The 14,679-nt window shown below is 45.7% G+C and overlaps 1 protein-coding gene across 1 annotated transcript in view; it reads right to left on the reverse strand.

Moving 5' to 3' along the window:
• LOC104995017 (chromosome unknown open reading frame, human C6orf222) overlaps positions 1 to 3,923 on the reverse strand; it is a 19,587-nt gene extending 15,664 nt beyond the window's left edge. Inside the window, exon 1 of the mRNA XM_010848733.1 lies at positions 3,845 to 3,923. Coding sequence (XP_010847035.1) covers positions 3,845 to 3,876 — 32 coding nt within the window. The 5' untranslated portion in view covers positions 3,877 to 3,923. The remainder of the gene's footprint in view (positions 1 to 3,844) is intronic.
• Positions 3,924 to 14,679: the final 10,756 nt, after the last annotated feature.

A 14,679-nucleotide genomic window follows, 5' to 3' on the forward strand; every position in this document is an offset into this window, starting at 1 on the left:
AGTGTTCCCCAGGGAAGAGAAACTCCAGGGTGTAGCCAGATAAAAAAATAAACATTTTTTTTTAAAGGCCTACCCTCCTCCAAGGAGACACCTGGAAGATCTGTGGGGCAGATGTGTCCTCAGACTTTTAAAGTCTCTAAGCCCTGCCTGAGAAGATTGTGTTTTAATATTAACCACCACCCCCCCCACACACACACATACTACCCACACCATACAAACACACACACACACAGATTCTGTGCGTGCTGAAATTAAATCTTTCCAGACTTTCTAATTATAAAATTCTGCCTATCCAGAATTCATCAAAGCAAATCTTTCTTTTTCCTTCCTCTTTTTTTTTTTTGTTGTCCTGTATCCCTGCTTTGCCTAGGACATCATCTAAGTTCTGCCTGCCCGTCGGGGAATTCCACCCTGTCCAGGTCACGCCTCCAGATGGTAACCCTGAGACAGCTGCAGACCTTGGCTGCATGAAACCCAGCTGCTCTTATCAACTTGTTCATTGCCTTGACAGAAAGTGGATTTCAGAGCAAAGTCCTAGTCTGCTCAGAAATACCCGTAACACCCCAACGATCTGCCGATTGCAGGACTTCTGACATGTACTGGTGACGTATTTAAAAACAGCAGTAAAATACCAGAGAAAGTGCACAGAGCGGACCTTGAGTTACTGCGGAAAGGGAAATTGGCCAGTTTTTCACACGTGCGCTGTCATTTGGGGTTTATTTTCTAAATTATACGCTGATCTCATCTATACATCATTCTCTAATTCACGCACCTGCCAAGCTCCTCTGTAACAGCTCTGTCACCGCTCCCTAGAGGGAGTTTAGCTGCTCCCCTTCTCCACTCCTGGACTACAAACAATAGATACAACAAACAGCCGGCCACTCCGAGGGAGCGTGGTGTGGACCCAGGGTCACATCCACAGACTCTCACTGCTATAGATGGAGGTTTGTGTCCCGCTCGGATTCATATGTTGGAACGTAATCCCCAGTGGGATGGTAATACAAGTGAGGATTATTAAGTCATTTGACCAGAGCCCGAATGGAAGAGACTAATGCCCTTATACAAGAGATCTCAGAGTGCTCCCTCACCCCTTCCACCGTGTGAGCACATAGAGAGACCCGGTCTCGGAACCAGGAAGCCTCACCACACACCGAACCTGTGGGCGCCTGAGTCTTGGACTTCAGCCTCCAGAAGCGTGAGAAACAAATCCCTGCTGCCTCTAAGCCACCCCGTCTATGAGAGTTTGTGACGGCAGCCCAGTCGGGCTAAGATGCTCATGTGACCCTGAAACATGCTCTCGTACCGTCAACCTACAAGAACTCATAACACCCTAAAGTTTCCCTCCTGGGCCCCCAAGTGTAAATACAGGGCCTCATTCTCCGGGTATCCGTCTGCCCTCTGCCCTCCCTATCTCGATCCAAGGTCCAGAGAAAGGGCCCAAGTCTGCCTGGTTTCTGTTGTGTCCACACTGCCTGGGAGGCTCTCAGTGTTTCTGGAACAAATATACAAACACAATCAGCTTACCAGCCACAGGGCACCCAGCACATCTTCCATCCACAAGCTCTCAATTCAACTTGGCCCCAGCCTGGCAATGAGCCAGGCTGGCAGTGGGAGGTTGAGGCTCTGACAATTATGAGATTTCCCCAGGGTCTCACAGTCCAGAAGCAGGGAGAGACGGGGCTTGAATCTACTTCTCTGGATTCTGAATTCTTTTTCCAGCACAGTGGCCTCCCGTAAACACACTCACACACACACACACACACATACACACTTAGGGGTGAACAAATCTGCTATTTCATGCTGACATTGATAACCATGTCCGTACACGTGCCTGCTGTTACTTGTACGGCTGGAGTCACACACTCACGTGTGCCCAGGTATTAACATTTCTGTCCCAGAGGCAAAGATTGTAGACACAGGGTGGGACTCACAGACTCTTGGCCGGAAGCCAGTCGGTGAGTAGGAGAATCAAGGGCTGACGCTCAGCTCACGGTTCCTACTCATCAGCACAAGTGAGCCCACGGACACTCCAAACACCGAAGGTCAGTGCCTGTTTGAGGTTAAAGTCTTCCATTTGGGCTCTCAAGATGACTGGTCCACACCCACAGCCCACACCCTCTGGTAGGACAACTCCAACAACCACTGGAGGACTGGAGTGGGGGACAAGGTGGTCATCTCTTCCCTCAACACTGGACCCATCCAGCTCTCACACCTGCCTCCCAAGTGTTAAGTGGAAACAATCCAGGTATTCCTTCTCCTTCATGGGGTCCCTAGGCGGTTCCTAGAATTGAAGAGTCCTGAGAAGTGTAGGGCTCCTTCGTACACTCGCCTCCCCTGTTGGGACACTCCCTGCAATGGGAGCTCACCACCGTTCAAGGCAGACAGTTCCACCATCAGCCAGCGGGAATTAAGGACAGGCCTCCCTAAACAGGGGGCTCCCCAGGAGGCGCTAGTGGTAAAGAACCCACCTGTCAATGCAGGAGACATAAGAGATGCAGGTTCGATTCCTGGGTCAGGAAGATCCCCTGGAGGAGGGCATGGCAACCCACTCCAGCATTCTTGCCTGGAGAATCCCATGGACCAAGGAGCCTGGTGGTCTACACAGTCCATAGAGTCACAAAAAGTTGGGCACAACTGAAGGGACTTAGCACACACACACTCCTCAGAGCTGACCTGGCTAGCGGCAGGCCCTCACGCCCTGAGGAGAGGCTACCTCACCCCGAGTCCCTCCAGCCAGCCCATTGCCCAACAGCCCAGGTCTCTAGATGTGTCCTCGTATCTCGTTGCTTCTGGACCCTTCTCCTGCCTGGATATCTGTCCCTGAGAACTCTCCAGCTCGTCCTTGGCCACCTTAAAATGTGAGGCTGGGCAGGGACGAAAGGCTGCAGCCATGGCCTGACCACAGCAGAGCCCAGTGGGGTTTTGCATGAAGCTTCAGATCAAAGAGGCATCTGAGCCTGGGGCTGGAAAGCTGGGGTCAGCTCTGCCAGAGCCAACCTGCAGCTCAATGTCAAGAGCTAGACTTGGACCATCTGCCCAATCTGATTGTCACCATCAAACACACATCACCTGGTACCTATTTTCCAAAAGGTTGGGATTTGCATCTTTTGAGGATCTTTTGAAACCCAAAACAATGAACTCCCTAACTGTGGACCTTCAGACTCCGAGACACAGCGGTGGGGCAGATTGTGGGGGCAGTAGGGTCATCAACACAGAGCAGGAGAACTCCAAAAACGACCACGGCACCCCTCCATCCAGCACTAGAGTTTGTGCAGGTACCCCCATCCCATCCTCACCCCATCTTGTCCTCTATCCACGACCACAGACCACAGGCCACGCAATGTTATAATTGCCCCTAAAATCCCTGTTGGAGCAGCAGGCCACCAGAACTCTTTTCATAAGATCTCCCTGTCCTTGGACTAGCTTCCAAGAAATGTAAAGTGATAAAACCTTCATCCGACCATCGGTAATAACACCTCTGTTTCTGCAAACTTTCTCTTTACTACATACCTTCATGCCAAGCTGTCACTTGACCTCCACAACATCCAACAGGGAAATGAGCAGGAGAGGTATGTAATGCTGCCCCCATTCTACAGATGAAGAAACTGAGGCCCAGGGAAGTGAAGTTCCCTGCTCAGGACTGCTAAGCAAGAAAGCAGCAGGGCTGGGACTTGAGTTCAGAGCTTCTAAATCCAGGTGAGTCCCCAGCTCCTTGCATGACACCTGGCTGAAATCATGTCATTGAACTTTGTACTTTTCTAGAGATGAAGAGACCAGGAAGCTAGAAGCAGTGTTGGGACTGGACTCGGGGTTTACCCTCCTTTCAGGACCCCAAGATACCCACCTACTACTCCAGTCGTCTAAGGAGAGTATCATTCAGTCAGCTTCAGAGCATGGAAGTTGCTCCTGTCGCAGGACACTTGTGATCGGGAGCTCCCAATCAAGGGGCTTCGCGTCAGGTACTGCCCACGTCTGGGCACCACTCCCTGTCTGCTGAAAGGTGTATCCAATGAGGGGTAGTAGTTCCAGCTCTCCCAGGGAGATGATGCTGCCAGTTTCCAGGCTGTCTCAGAAGATGCTTTGGTCAGAACCTTATATATCATGCCGCCCAGGGGGTGAGCTCATGGACAGCCAATCCCGGCCCCCGCCCCCGCCACCTGCCCATCCTATCCCAAGTGCTGCTTCCTGCTCCCCCAGAGATAGCAGGCTTACTGCAGCTACTCCGGAAAAAACAGTTTCGCTTGACAACTTCCTTATTACACCCAGGATGAAACCAATGTTCAGAAAAACAAACTTAGACCTGGCTGGAGGAAGCCCAGTACATAGAATGGAAAACAAGAAGTTCTTATGGGAAACACAAGTGGGGAGATGGGAGGAGGTAGATTCAGCATCTGCACACCCTCCTCTGTTCTCTCCAGAGAACATCGAGGAGGGGATGATAAAGAAAGAAAGGTCACTGAATGTAACATAAAATCCCTGACCTGGAGACAAAACATGGAAGGAGGAGTTGATGAGGAACGTGCTTTCCAAATCCTGCTACCCCTGGTAGGGTCACCGTGAGTCTTGACAGAACATTCTAAGAAGTCTTAATTAATAGTTTCATTTTCTGTAGTGCCTGAATGTTTTAATTTTTAAATTTTTTATTTTATTTTTAAATTATTTTATGCCTTGGCCATGCCTTGTGGCTTGTGGGATCTTAGTTCCCCGACCAGGGATTGAACCCAGGCCTCCACAGTGAAAGCAACAAGTCCTCACCACTGGACTCCCAGGGAATTCCCATGCTTGAATTTTTTTAAAAAAAGAACTTATACATGCTTGTAATCAGGAAAAACTAGTTTTATTCAAACGAAAGTAAAACATGTCAGAAATCCTATTTTGGTTAATTGACATGGGGAAGTGTTGCAAAGTAAATACTGAACCCACTGAGCTTTGGAATCACCCAGACCTGGAACCATCTGCCAGCTGTGTGACCTCTGGCAGGGGACACCACGTCTCTGAATTTATTTCTCACTCAGAACTGAATGACCACCTTTGAGGATGATTGCAGAGCCAAACGTGATACTTCTCATAAAGAAAAAAAAATATATTGAGCTGCAGTCCATGGGGTCTCAAAGAGTTGGACATGACTCTGGGTGATTGAACAACAACAAGTACTTTTCTAAGTCCCTTCTGTGTATTGAGTACCTAGTCCCTGGTAAGTACTTAACAAAGAGTCAATATTTTATTAGTGGAGCAGAGTTAATGCTTTATCCACTCCATCAGCAAAGAGGTTTTAGATCCAACTTTGCCTGGCTACTGGCTCAACACTGAATTTAGAGAATTTATTAGTCCAAGAACCAGCCCAGATTTCAAACAAGGGTTAAATTATATCCCATATTTTTATTTAACAAAGCTTTTTGTTAACCATGTTCCCCAGGTCCTGGGTGCATCATACATACTCTTCTTTATTCTGAAGACAGTGCCCCCTCCTGGCCCTCTTGCAGTCTTCCCTGGTGGCTCAGTTGGTAAAGAATCTGCCTACAATGCAGGAGACCTGGGTTTGATCCCTGGGTCGGGAAGATGCCCTTGGAGAAGGGCATGGCAACCCACTCCGGTATTCTTGCCTGGAGAATCCCATGGACAGACAGCCTGGTGGGCTACAGTCCATGGAGTGTACATGTAGCTGGGAAGAGACACAAACAAGAAAAAATATATATAAAAGCAGGTGTGAAGTAAGCCAGAAGGAAAAACACCAATACAGTATACTAACGCATATATATGGAATTTAGAGAGATGATAACAATAACCCTGTGTACGAGACAGCAAAAGTGACGCTGATGTACAGAACAGTCTTATGGACTCTGTGGGAGAGGGAGAGGGTGGGAAGATTTGGGAGAATGGCATTGAAACATGTAAAATATCATGTATGAAACGAGATGCCAGTCCAGGTTCAATGCACGATACTGGATGCTTGGGGCTAGTGCACTGGGATGACCCAGAGGGATGGTATGGGGAGGGAGGAGGGAGGAGGTTCAGGATGGGGAGCACATGTATACCTGTGATGGATTCATTTTGATATTTGGCAAAACTAATACAATTATGTAAGTTTAAAAATTAAAAAAAAAAAAAAAAGCAGGTGGAAGAGAATGGGGAGAATGGGGAATTAGTGTTTCATGGGTACAAAGTATCAGTTTAGGAAGATGAAAAAGTTCTAGAGGTTGATGGTGCAGATGGTTGTACAACAATGTAAATTAATGCCACTGGGCTACAGACTTTAAAATAGTTACTATGGTCAATTTTATGTTCTGTATATTTTATCACAATTCTTGTTTTTGAAGGCAGATGGAAGCACAGGGCAGAGAGCCATCTGGGGTATGGTGCATGTACCTGCCCTTTGTTGGTTGTTTTTAGTCACTAAGTCGTGTCCGACTCTTTGAGGCCCTATGGACTGTAGCCTGCCAGGCTCCTCTATCTATGCGATTTCCCAGTCAAGAATACTGAAGTGGGTTGCCATGTCCTTCTTCAGGGGATCTTCCCAACCCAGAGATGGAATCCATGTCTCCTGAATTGGCAGGTGGATTTTTTTTACTGTTGACCCACCAGGAAAGCTCAAAAGGCTGCAAGAGTCAACAAATAATTACAATGATTTTTGGTTTAACAAGTACATACAAACTATGCTGCCAAATTTTTTAAAAAAGAAAAAATTCACATTTCTTTAGCAGGTGAAGAATCTGATTCCAAAATTAGTGATTTCTAAATAAGGTGAGAAAAACAAAATAAATCCTTCCATCAAGCAAATTAGTATGTTTTGAGAAAGATAATCTTCTAAAATTTCAGCAAAATCAAGTAACAATAAATGTAAGTTTCAACTGACCTAACTGCTAGCCAAAGTCAGCATTTTAACAGTGACTGTACATATGACGCTGACAGAATAAATCTTCCTCTCGTTTATAAACTGAAAAGAAAGCCAATAATTTTAAACACCTATATTAGAACTAGGTGTACACTTGGTCTCATAAGAAGGACATTTAAATTACTACAGCACTTTAAAAAGTACGTCAATTTCTTCTCCCATCTGACCAGGCTTTTCAGAGCACAGTTTCTTTGTTAAAAATTCGTGCTTAACAAGTTAGAGTTTTGGTACCTGTGTGTGCCTGCTCAGTCGTGTCCTACTCTTTGCAACCCCATGGACTGCAGCCCACCAGGCTCCCCTGTCTGTGGAATTTTCCAGGCAAGAATACTATTTGCTATTTCAGTATACAGTTTTGTAAAATGTGCCACATCATTAGACTATTTTTACATTAATTGGACCCTAAATAAAGAACATCAATAATTAACCAGATTAATACACCTGATTGCCAACTTAATCTTAACTGTGGACTCTGTTACACATGTTTGCAATATAATGAAACCTGCTAATAATTTCCTAAAGCATACTTAGGTAAATATAGATAATTGCATAGCTATTATTAAAATAAAGGATATTGCTCAAGCATCATAACCCAAAATAGTATGAACATGTTTTATGTGAACTGTTGACTGTATTTTTCAGGATTAAAGAGAAAGCAATAAGGAGAAAATGAGAGAAGCAATATCATTGAGCATTTCAAACTATCCTAAATTAAGGGTTCCTAACCCCAGACCTTTGTACCTGGGGCAGGTAAAATTATCTTTGTTGTCATGAAATTTAGCTTGTCCTTCAATTATTATTGTAGGCAACAAACCACATTTAACCACACTTCTGTGATTTAATCACTAACAGAAATCATGTATTTTCATGTTGCTTTACGACTGTTAGGCTCTTAGTATCTTGCTTATGTTCATTATGATGGCTTGTAAACTGCCTCTATCTCATGCATCATATGATAAAGAAGTAAATATATCATTCAACTTGTTAAATATTGTGTCTTCCCTGGTGGCTCAGACAGTAAAGAATCTGCCTGTAATGCAGGAGACCCTGGTTGGGAAGATCCCCTGGAGAAAGGAATGGCTACCCACTCCAGTATTCTTGCCCAGAGGGTTCCATGGACTGACGAGCCTGGTGGACTACAGTCCGTGGGGTTGCAAAGTGTCGGATATGACTAACAACTATATTGTTGTAGCTATTTTTATACAATTGGCTTCCTTTGTAATCCTACTTATACTATACATTTTGAAACAGTATTCTGAGAATTCAGCCTGAGATCTCAACTAACTGCTAAGAGGTTCATGACACTAAAAAAGGAATCCTTGCTCTAAATACATCTTAGGTTAAGTTTATGGCAACAGTGACTAGACAAGTAGCTTAACTATCCAAAACAAAATTATCCCTAAGTAGAGTTAGTTTGTAATGAACTAAATGAAAAATATCTTTCCCGTACTTTCAGGCTATCTATATTATATATTTAAATATAAGCTGATATTAACAGTCTTATGAAACCAACTCATTACACCAAATGAAATGAAATAGGACACAAGAAGGAATTATTCATTTTGTCAATTTCCAAACCAGATCCCCTCATAAAATCACAAAGCTACCCTAACAGTTATAGAAAATAACTCAAAACTTAAAAAAAAAAGTCCTTTGATGCCCATTTAAGAAAGCCGTGATAAAAGAGCAAAATGTACAGAAAATCACGTGCTGCGTTTAGGCCTTTGGTTCAGTTCTCACGGTCACTAATATTGTCCTCTCCTCAGTCCTGGCTCTCAAGGCCGCTGGGACCTGGACTCAGTAACCGAACGTTTCTATCTCCTTTTTCCTTTCTGTGTGTATCTTCTGCTCTTATCAACCTAGGAGCACACCAGGGTCATTTCCATCTCCATACCTCTGTTCTCTTAACTGTAGCAATATACGTTCCACTTGTCATTCAAGTTAGGGCTATGCAAACCTGGTCCTCACTGATCCCTCCCCTGGTCTGATAGGATCCTTGACCAACAACCGATTTAGCACTTAGTGCGTCAACTGTTTCACAACTCTTTCATGCACTGTCTTACTATGAACATTAACTCTGTTCGTGCATGCAAGCGTGTTCAGTTGCTTCAGTCGTGTCCGACTCTTTTCAGCCCTATGGACTGTAACCCGCCAGATTCCTCTGTCCGTGGGATTTTCCAGGCAAGAATACTGGAACAGGTTGCCATGCCCTCCTCCAGGGGATCTTCCCTACCCAGGGATCCAAGCTGCATCTCCTGTGTCTCCTGCATTGCAGCTGAATTTTTTTACCACTGAGCCACCAGAGAAGCCCCTAGCTCTCTGTTCACTATGGACAAAACCTGTGTTCCTGGAAGGACATAACAGTCAACAGTTAACTGACTAATATGGGCAAAAGAATGTCTAAAACTGCTACTAAACTAACACTCTGCACAAAAACACTAAACCGTGACAGTTAAGTCATCACTTCTTAAAAAAGCCTTGTTAAAACCTATAAGGCAACACAGCAGAGTTGCTAAGAGTCGCACTATCTATGCAACCTCACAAGTCACTTTTTTTCAACCTCGACTACCAGCTCGGGTGACTATTTCTGCATTATCTATTGAACATGTATATGTTAATATCTAATTTTAAACCTTTAATCCACTAGGTCCTCCACTGGAATTTTCATTTTTTCCCTGGTATAAACAAGTCTTACAAAGCACAGCTCAAGATCCACCTCTTCCATAAGTCCTTCCTTCCCCAGCTAAGAGTACGCTCTCCCTAGGACCTGGACATAAAGGGTCTCATCAATTGTTACTGAGTATTTCCTTGCACCATTTAAATGAACAGATGAGCCATAATAACTAAACTGAGAGCTGAACCTACCATGTGTGTGTGCTATGTTGCTTCAGTCATGTACTCTCTGTGTGACCCCATGGATCTATAGCCTGCCAGGCTCCTCTGTCCATGGGATTCTCCAGGCAAGAGTACTGGAGCGGGTTGCCATGCACCTCCCTCCCCACCCTATCCCTCTGGGTTGTCCTGTAGCACTGGCTTTGGGTGTCTTGCTTCATGCATTAGGGGATCTTCCCGACCCAGGGATCGAACCTGCACCTCTTATGACTCCTGCATTGGTAGGCGTGTTCTTTACCACTAGTTCCACCTGGGAAGCCAAACCTACCCTATGACCCAGGAATTCCATCCACAGGGAAGTGCAATTCCATGTTCCCACAGGAGGGAGAACCATCCTGGGGCCAAACTGGGCCTTTGGCATGTTCTCTATTCAGGAATAGGGGCACCCTGACCTTGTCCTCAGAGACCAAGCCTGGGAAGGGGGCCTGTGTAGATTCTGAGGGTGCCCGTGGCCAGGGTGGCTGCATGACATCTGAGGCTCAGTCCCAAAAGCAAACAAAAGGCCCCTTGGGCACCAAAAATTTCAAGACAAAGATGGCAGAGCATGAAACCAATTGCAGGCCCTTCTGAGTGTGGGACCTGTGCAACTGTACAGGTTGCATGGCTGAGAAGGGGCCACTGGTGGGGACAGTTCCCAACCAAGTACTATGAGGAAAGATGACAGAGGGAGAGAGAGGGGGAGGTTGAGAGAGAACTTCTTTAGAAATTTTTATTTAAGTATAACAGACAGGAAAGTGCATGAATCCTGACTACACAGCTTGGTGAATTTTCAGGGCGTAAATTTGTGTAAGCAGCCCCTGGATGAAGCAGAACATCACCTGCACCCCAGAAGTGCCCCCTCCTGCTTCTCATGGGTACCACTATCCTGTGTCACATGGCGTGTGTTCTGTTACGTCTGGCTTTTTTCACTCTATTCCGTGTTTCTGTTTCTGAGGTGCAGCCATGCTGCTGTGTGTGGCTACAGCTGTAAACTCTCCACCTGGCGACACCAAGTCAGAGCGGACGCGGGCCAATCAGATGCAGCGCTGGTGGGAGTGGACAGTGACACAGCTACTTTGGAGAACTGAGTACTGCTGCTGCTGCTAAGTTGCTTCGGTTGTGTCCGACTCTTTGTGACCCCATAGACGGCAGCCCACCAGGCTCTCCCGTCCCTGGGATTCTCCAGGCAAGAACGCTGGAGTGGGTCCAATGAGTACTAATATCTAGTAAAGTTGACCCAGCACCTCCGCTGTTTTGTCTTTTTAAATATTTTTCTTTCTTTTTTGGCTGTACCAGCTCTTAGTGGCAGCTTGTGAACTCTTAGTTGTGGTACCTGGGATCTAGGTCCCTGACCTTTGGGAGGGAACGTGCATTGGGAGCACAGAGTCTGGGACTCTGGGATGTCCACTCTTAGATACATACATGACAGAAATGCACGTGCTACCCCAAAACAACGTTTGTAGAACTGCCTTACATCAGCACTATTTGTTATAGCCAAAGACTCAGAAACTTGAAACTACCCAAATGCCCCAGAACAATGAGATGAGTAAATAAATAAATGGTAATATATTCACAAAATGGATATTTTTGCCCCCTGAGAGTCTGAATATTTGTTTATTTAGAAAGTCTATTTACCCTCTTGTGTGGCCTGGGTTTGCAACGTGGAGACACAGAAGATAAACTTGGTCTTGAGTAAAAATGCAGGTATTACATGCTAAGAGAGATGGATAGGACTGAGGGCCCCAGTCTCAGGAGCTATCAGGAGAGCAGCTCTAAGCAACATATTTGAGAAGAATTTTCACAAGAGACACTCACACCTGTCTATGTTTGGAAACTCAGTTCCCACAAATCTGCCCCCAACCTGGCAAGAGAATTTGCGTTATGGAAATACTGTGCGTGTGCCTTTGGTGATTCCCAAGAGCAAAGAGCAAGTCCGAGAATGCACCTTCCTTCCCAGAGCCACACCCTCTGCCTGGAATCAACCAGGGCAAAGTCTAGCCCCCACTCTCTGTTTGGGCTCCAAGTTTCCTGGAGGGATGTCTTCTTTCTCCTCAATGAGAGGTCCCTGAGAGACTGTGACCTCACTCTTTCTCAAGCCAGGTAAGGACCAAGGACCAAAGTCCTGCAGTCAGAAGGTCTTAATCTTTTGGGGGATTTCCTGGCGGTCCAGTGATTAGGACTTGGCTGCCTGTTGTGGTAGCCTGGCCTGGGTTCGATCCATGATCAGGGGACTAAGATCCTGCAAGCTGCTCAGCATGACAAAAAAAAATATATATATATATATATATATATTCTTTTGGTTCCTGTGCAAAATGACTGAATTTAGGTCTTGCACCTGAAGTGCTCAATGAATCTCAATCTCCATTTACACTTCCCTGTCCCAGTTACTTTTTCTCTCCCTTCAGTGGCTCCCAGAATCTCCCCTCCCTCAGCTGTTTCTAGGTCTCCACAGCAAGTAGCTGACTCAGGTGGTCATGATGATGACCTGGCTTTGACCTTTGCACTACAGCCCAGCTTCTCAGCCCCAGAGGGCATATTGAGAATAGTAAGAACAACAGCCATTTGTGAAATGTTCACCATCTGTCAGGCCCTGTAATAAGAGCTTTTACATGGATTATTTATTTTTACTCCATAATAACGTTTATAAAGTATATAGTGTTATTTTGCAGATATGCAAAGTGAATGCTCAAAATGATAAACGCTTAAGGGACACTGCTAAACGGCAGATTAAAATCAATCTGTCTCCAGAACATGCCATTAACCATGGCACTCCATTGTTCTTCTGAACCTCAATTTTCACAGCTGTACAATGGGAATTTAAACAAAAAAATTAATCAGTCACTCTAAGAAAGAAGTGGAAAATTTTATTCAAACCAAACTGAGGTTTATAACCCGGGAACAGCTTCTTGCAGAACTCTGGGGACTGTTCCACCCATTAGAGGTCAAAGCACAGTTATATACGTTTTTGAGACAGAAAAGGGAAAATGTTAGTTGCTCAATCATGTCTGACTCTTTTGTGACCCCACAGCCCACCAGTCAGGAGCCCACCAGCTCCTCTGTCCATGGAATTCTCCAGTCAAGAATGCTGGAGTGGGTAGTTATTCCCTTCTCCAGGATATCTTCCTGACCCAGGGATCGAACCCAGGTCTCCTGCATTATAAGCAGATTCTTTACCATCTGAGCCAACACAGGTGTACATTAATAATGTACTATTGATGGGTGACACAAAACAAGTGGTAGGTCATGGGTCAGGGTGGCCCCTTATAAGATCAAAAAGGAAGGTTATCTTTTAAGGAGTTGTCTTGGTGTTAGGAGAATGTTGCTGTTTATGGTTGAGCAGGTGAAAGCATGTAACTCAGATTGGGACTTGAACCTATGGTCTTTTAACTGAGATCACACACTTGGTGTCAGGACTTAATGAAACTCGGGTTCTCAATGTCTCATGGCAGAAAGAATTCAGTGAGACAGCTGCTGCTAAGTCACTTCAGTCGTGTCCGACTCTGTGCGACCCCATAGACGGCAGCCCACCAGGCTCCCCCATCCCTGGGATTCTCCAGGCAAGAACACTGGAGTGGGCTGCCATTTCCTTCTCCAATGCATGAAAGTGAAAAGTGAAAGTGAAGTCGCTCAATCGTATCCAACCCTCAGCGACCCCATGTACTGCAGCCCACCAGGCTCCTCCATCCATGGGATTTTCCAGGCAAGAGTACTGGAGTGGAGTGCCATTGCCTTCTCCATCAGTGAGACAGAGTGATAGGTAAAAGTGGATTTATTTAGACAGAAACACACTCCACAGAGTGTGGACCATCCCAGAAAGGGGTATGGCATCCGAGTATGGGGTTGTCAGTTTTTATAGGGGTGGGTAACTTCACAGTATTCCAGCTATATGGGGGAAGGGGTGAGAATTTCCAGAAGTTGGGCCACTGCCCACTTTTTGACCTTTATGGTCGTCCTTGGCACTGTCGTGGTGCCTGTGGGCGTGCTACTTAGCTTGCTGATGTGTTACAGTGAGAGTATACTGAGGCTCAAGACCCAGTGGAAGTCAACTTGTGCACCTTCTTGGGCCTACTTGGTTCTGATCAGTTTATGTTGTGTTTTCTGGCTATGTCATTCTTTTAAAGGTTGTGCCCTGCCCCTGCCCTCCTGTTTCACAGGTATTTCTGCCAATGGGGAGGCTTGGTTGATGCACGATGCACAGTAGAGGGGAGAGAGGTGGCCAAAGGGCAGAGAAAAGTATTTGTGTTTAAATTTTCCTTGACTTGCCTTAGAATATGAATATTTATTTCATCTGGAATAAGTGATACTGACCTTTCAGAATCACTGGGAAACTTTGAGGAGGCAATTCACGTGTGCACTTAGCGCAGGGGACACAGCAGGCACGTGGGCACAGGCAATGTTAGATCTAGAGAAGCCCACAGAGGAGCCTGGCAGGCAAAGAGTCAGACAGGACTGAAGCGACTTAGCACGCACAAGCCTATCATGCAAATGACAATGCAAACATCTTGTTCCTCCAACAACATGATCTGATCCCTCTGGCCACGGACATGCTGTTCTCTTTGCCCAGAATGTTCTTCTTGCCACCTGCCTTTATCCATCTTCACATGGCCAATTCCTTCTCACTTTGTAGGTCTCTGCTTGGATGGAACTAAAACACTTTAACCTCAGACAGGGACTTGACCCCATGTGCCAGGGCTTGAACCCAGCAAAAACCCAGTTTGAGACTCTAACCCAGAGGGCTAGGACTCACACCCAGCCAAAACCCACGGTCTTCCAACTGAGATCACACACCTACCTTTAGGACCTAATGAAACTCAGGTGCTTGATGTCTCATTGCAGAAAGAATTCAGTGAGAGACAAAGTGATAGGTAGAAGTGGATTTATTCAGAGAGAAATACACTCCCCGGAGTGTGGACCATCAC

The sequence above is a fragment of the Bison bison genome, unplaced genomic scaffold (genome assembly GCF_000754665.1).
Source record: "Bison bison bison isolate TAMUID 2011002044 unplaced genomic scaffold, Bison_UMD1.0 scf7180017864270, whole genome shotgun sequence".
In the NCBI taxonomy this organism is placed as follows: domain Eukaryota; kingdom Metazoa; phylum Chordata; class Mammalia; order Artiodactyla; family Bovidae; genus Bison; species Bison bison.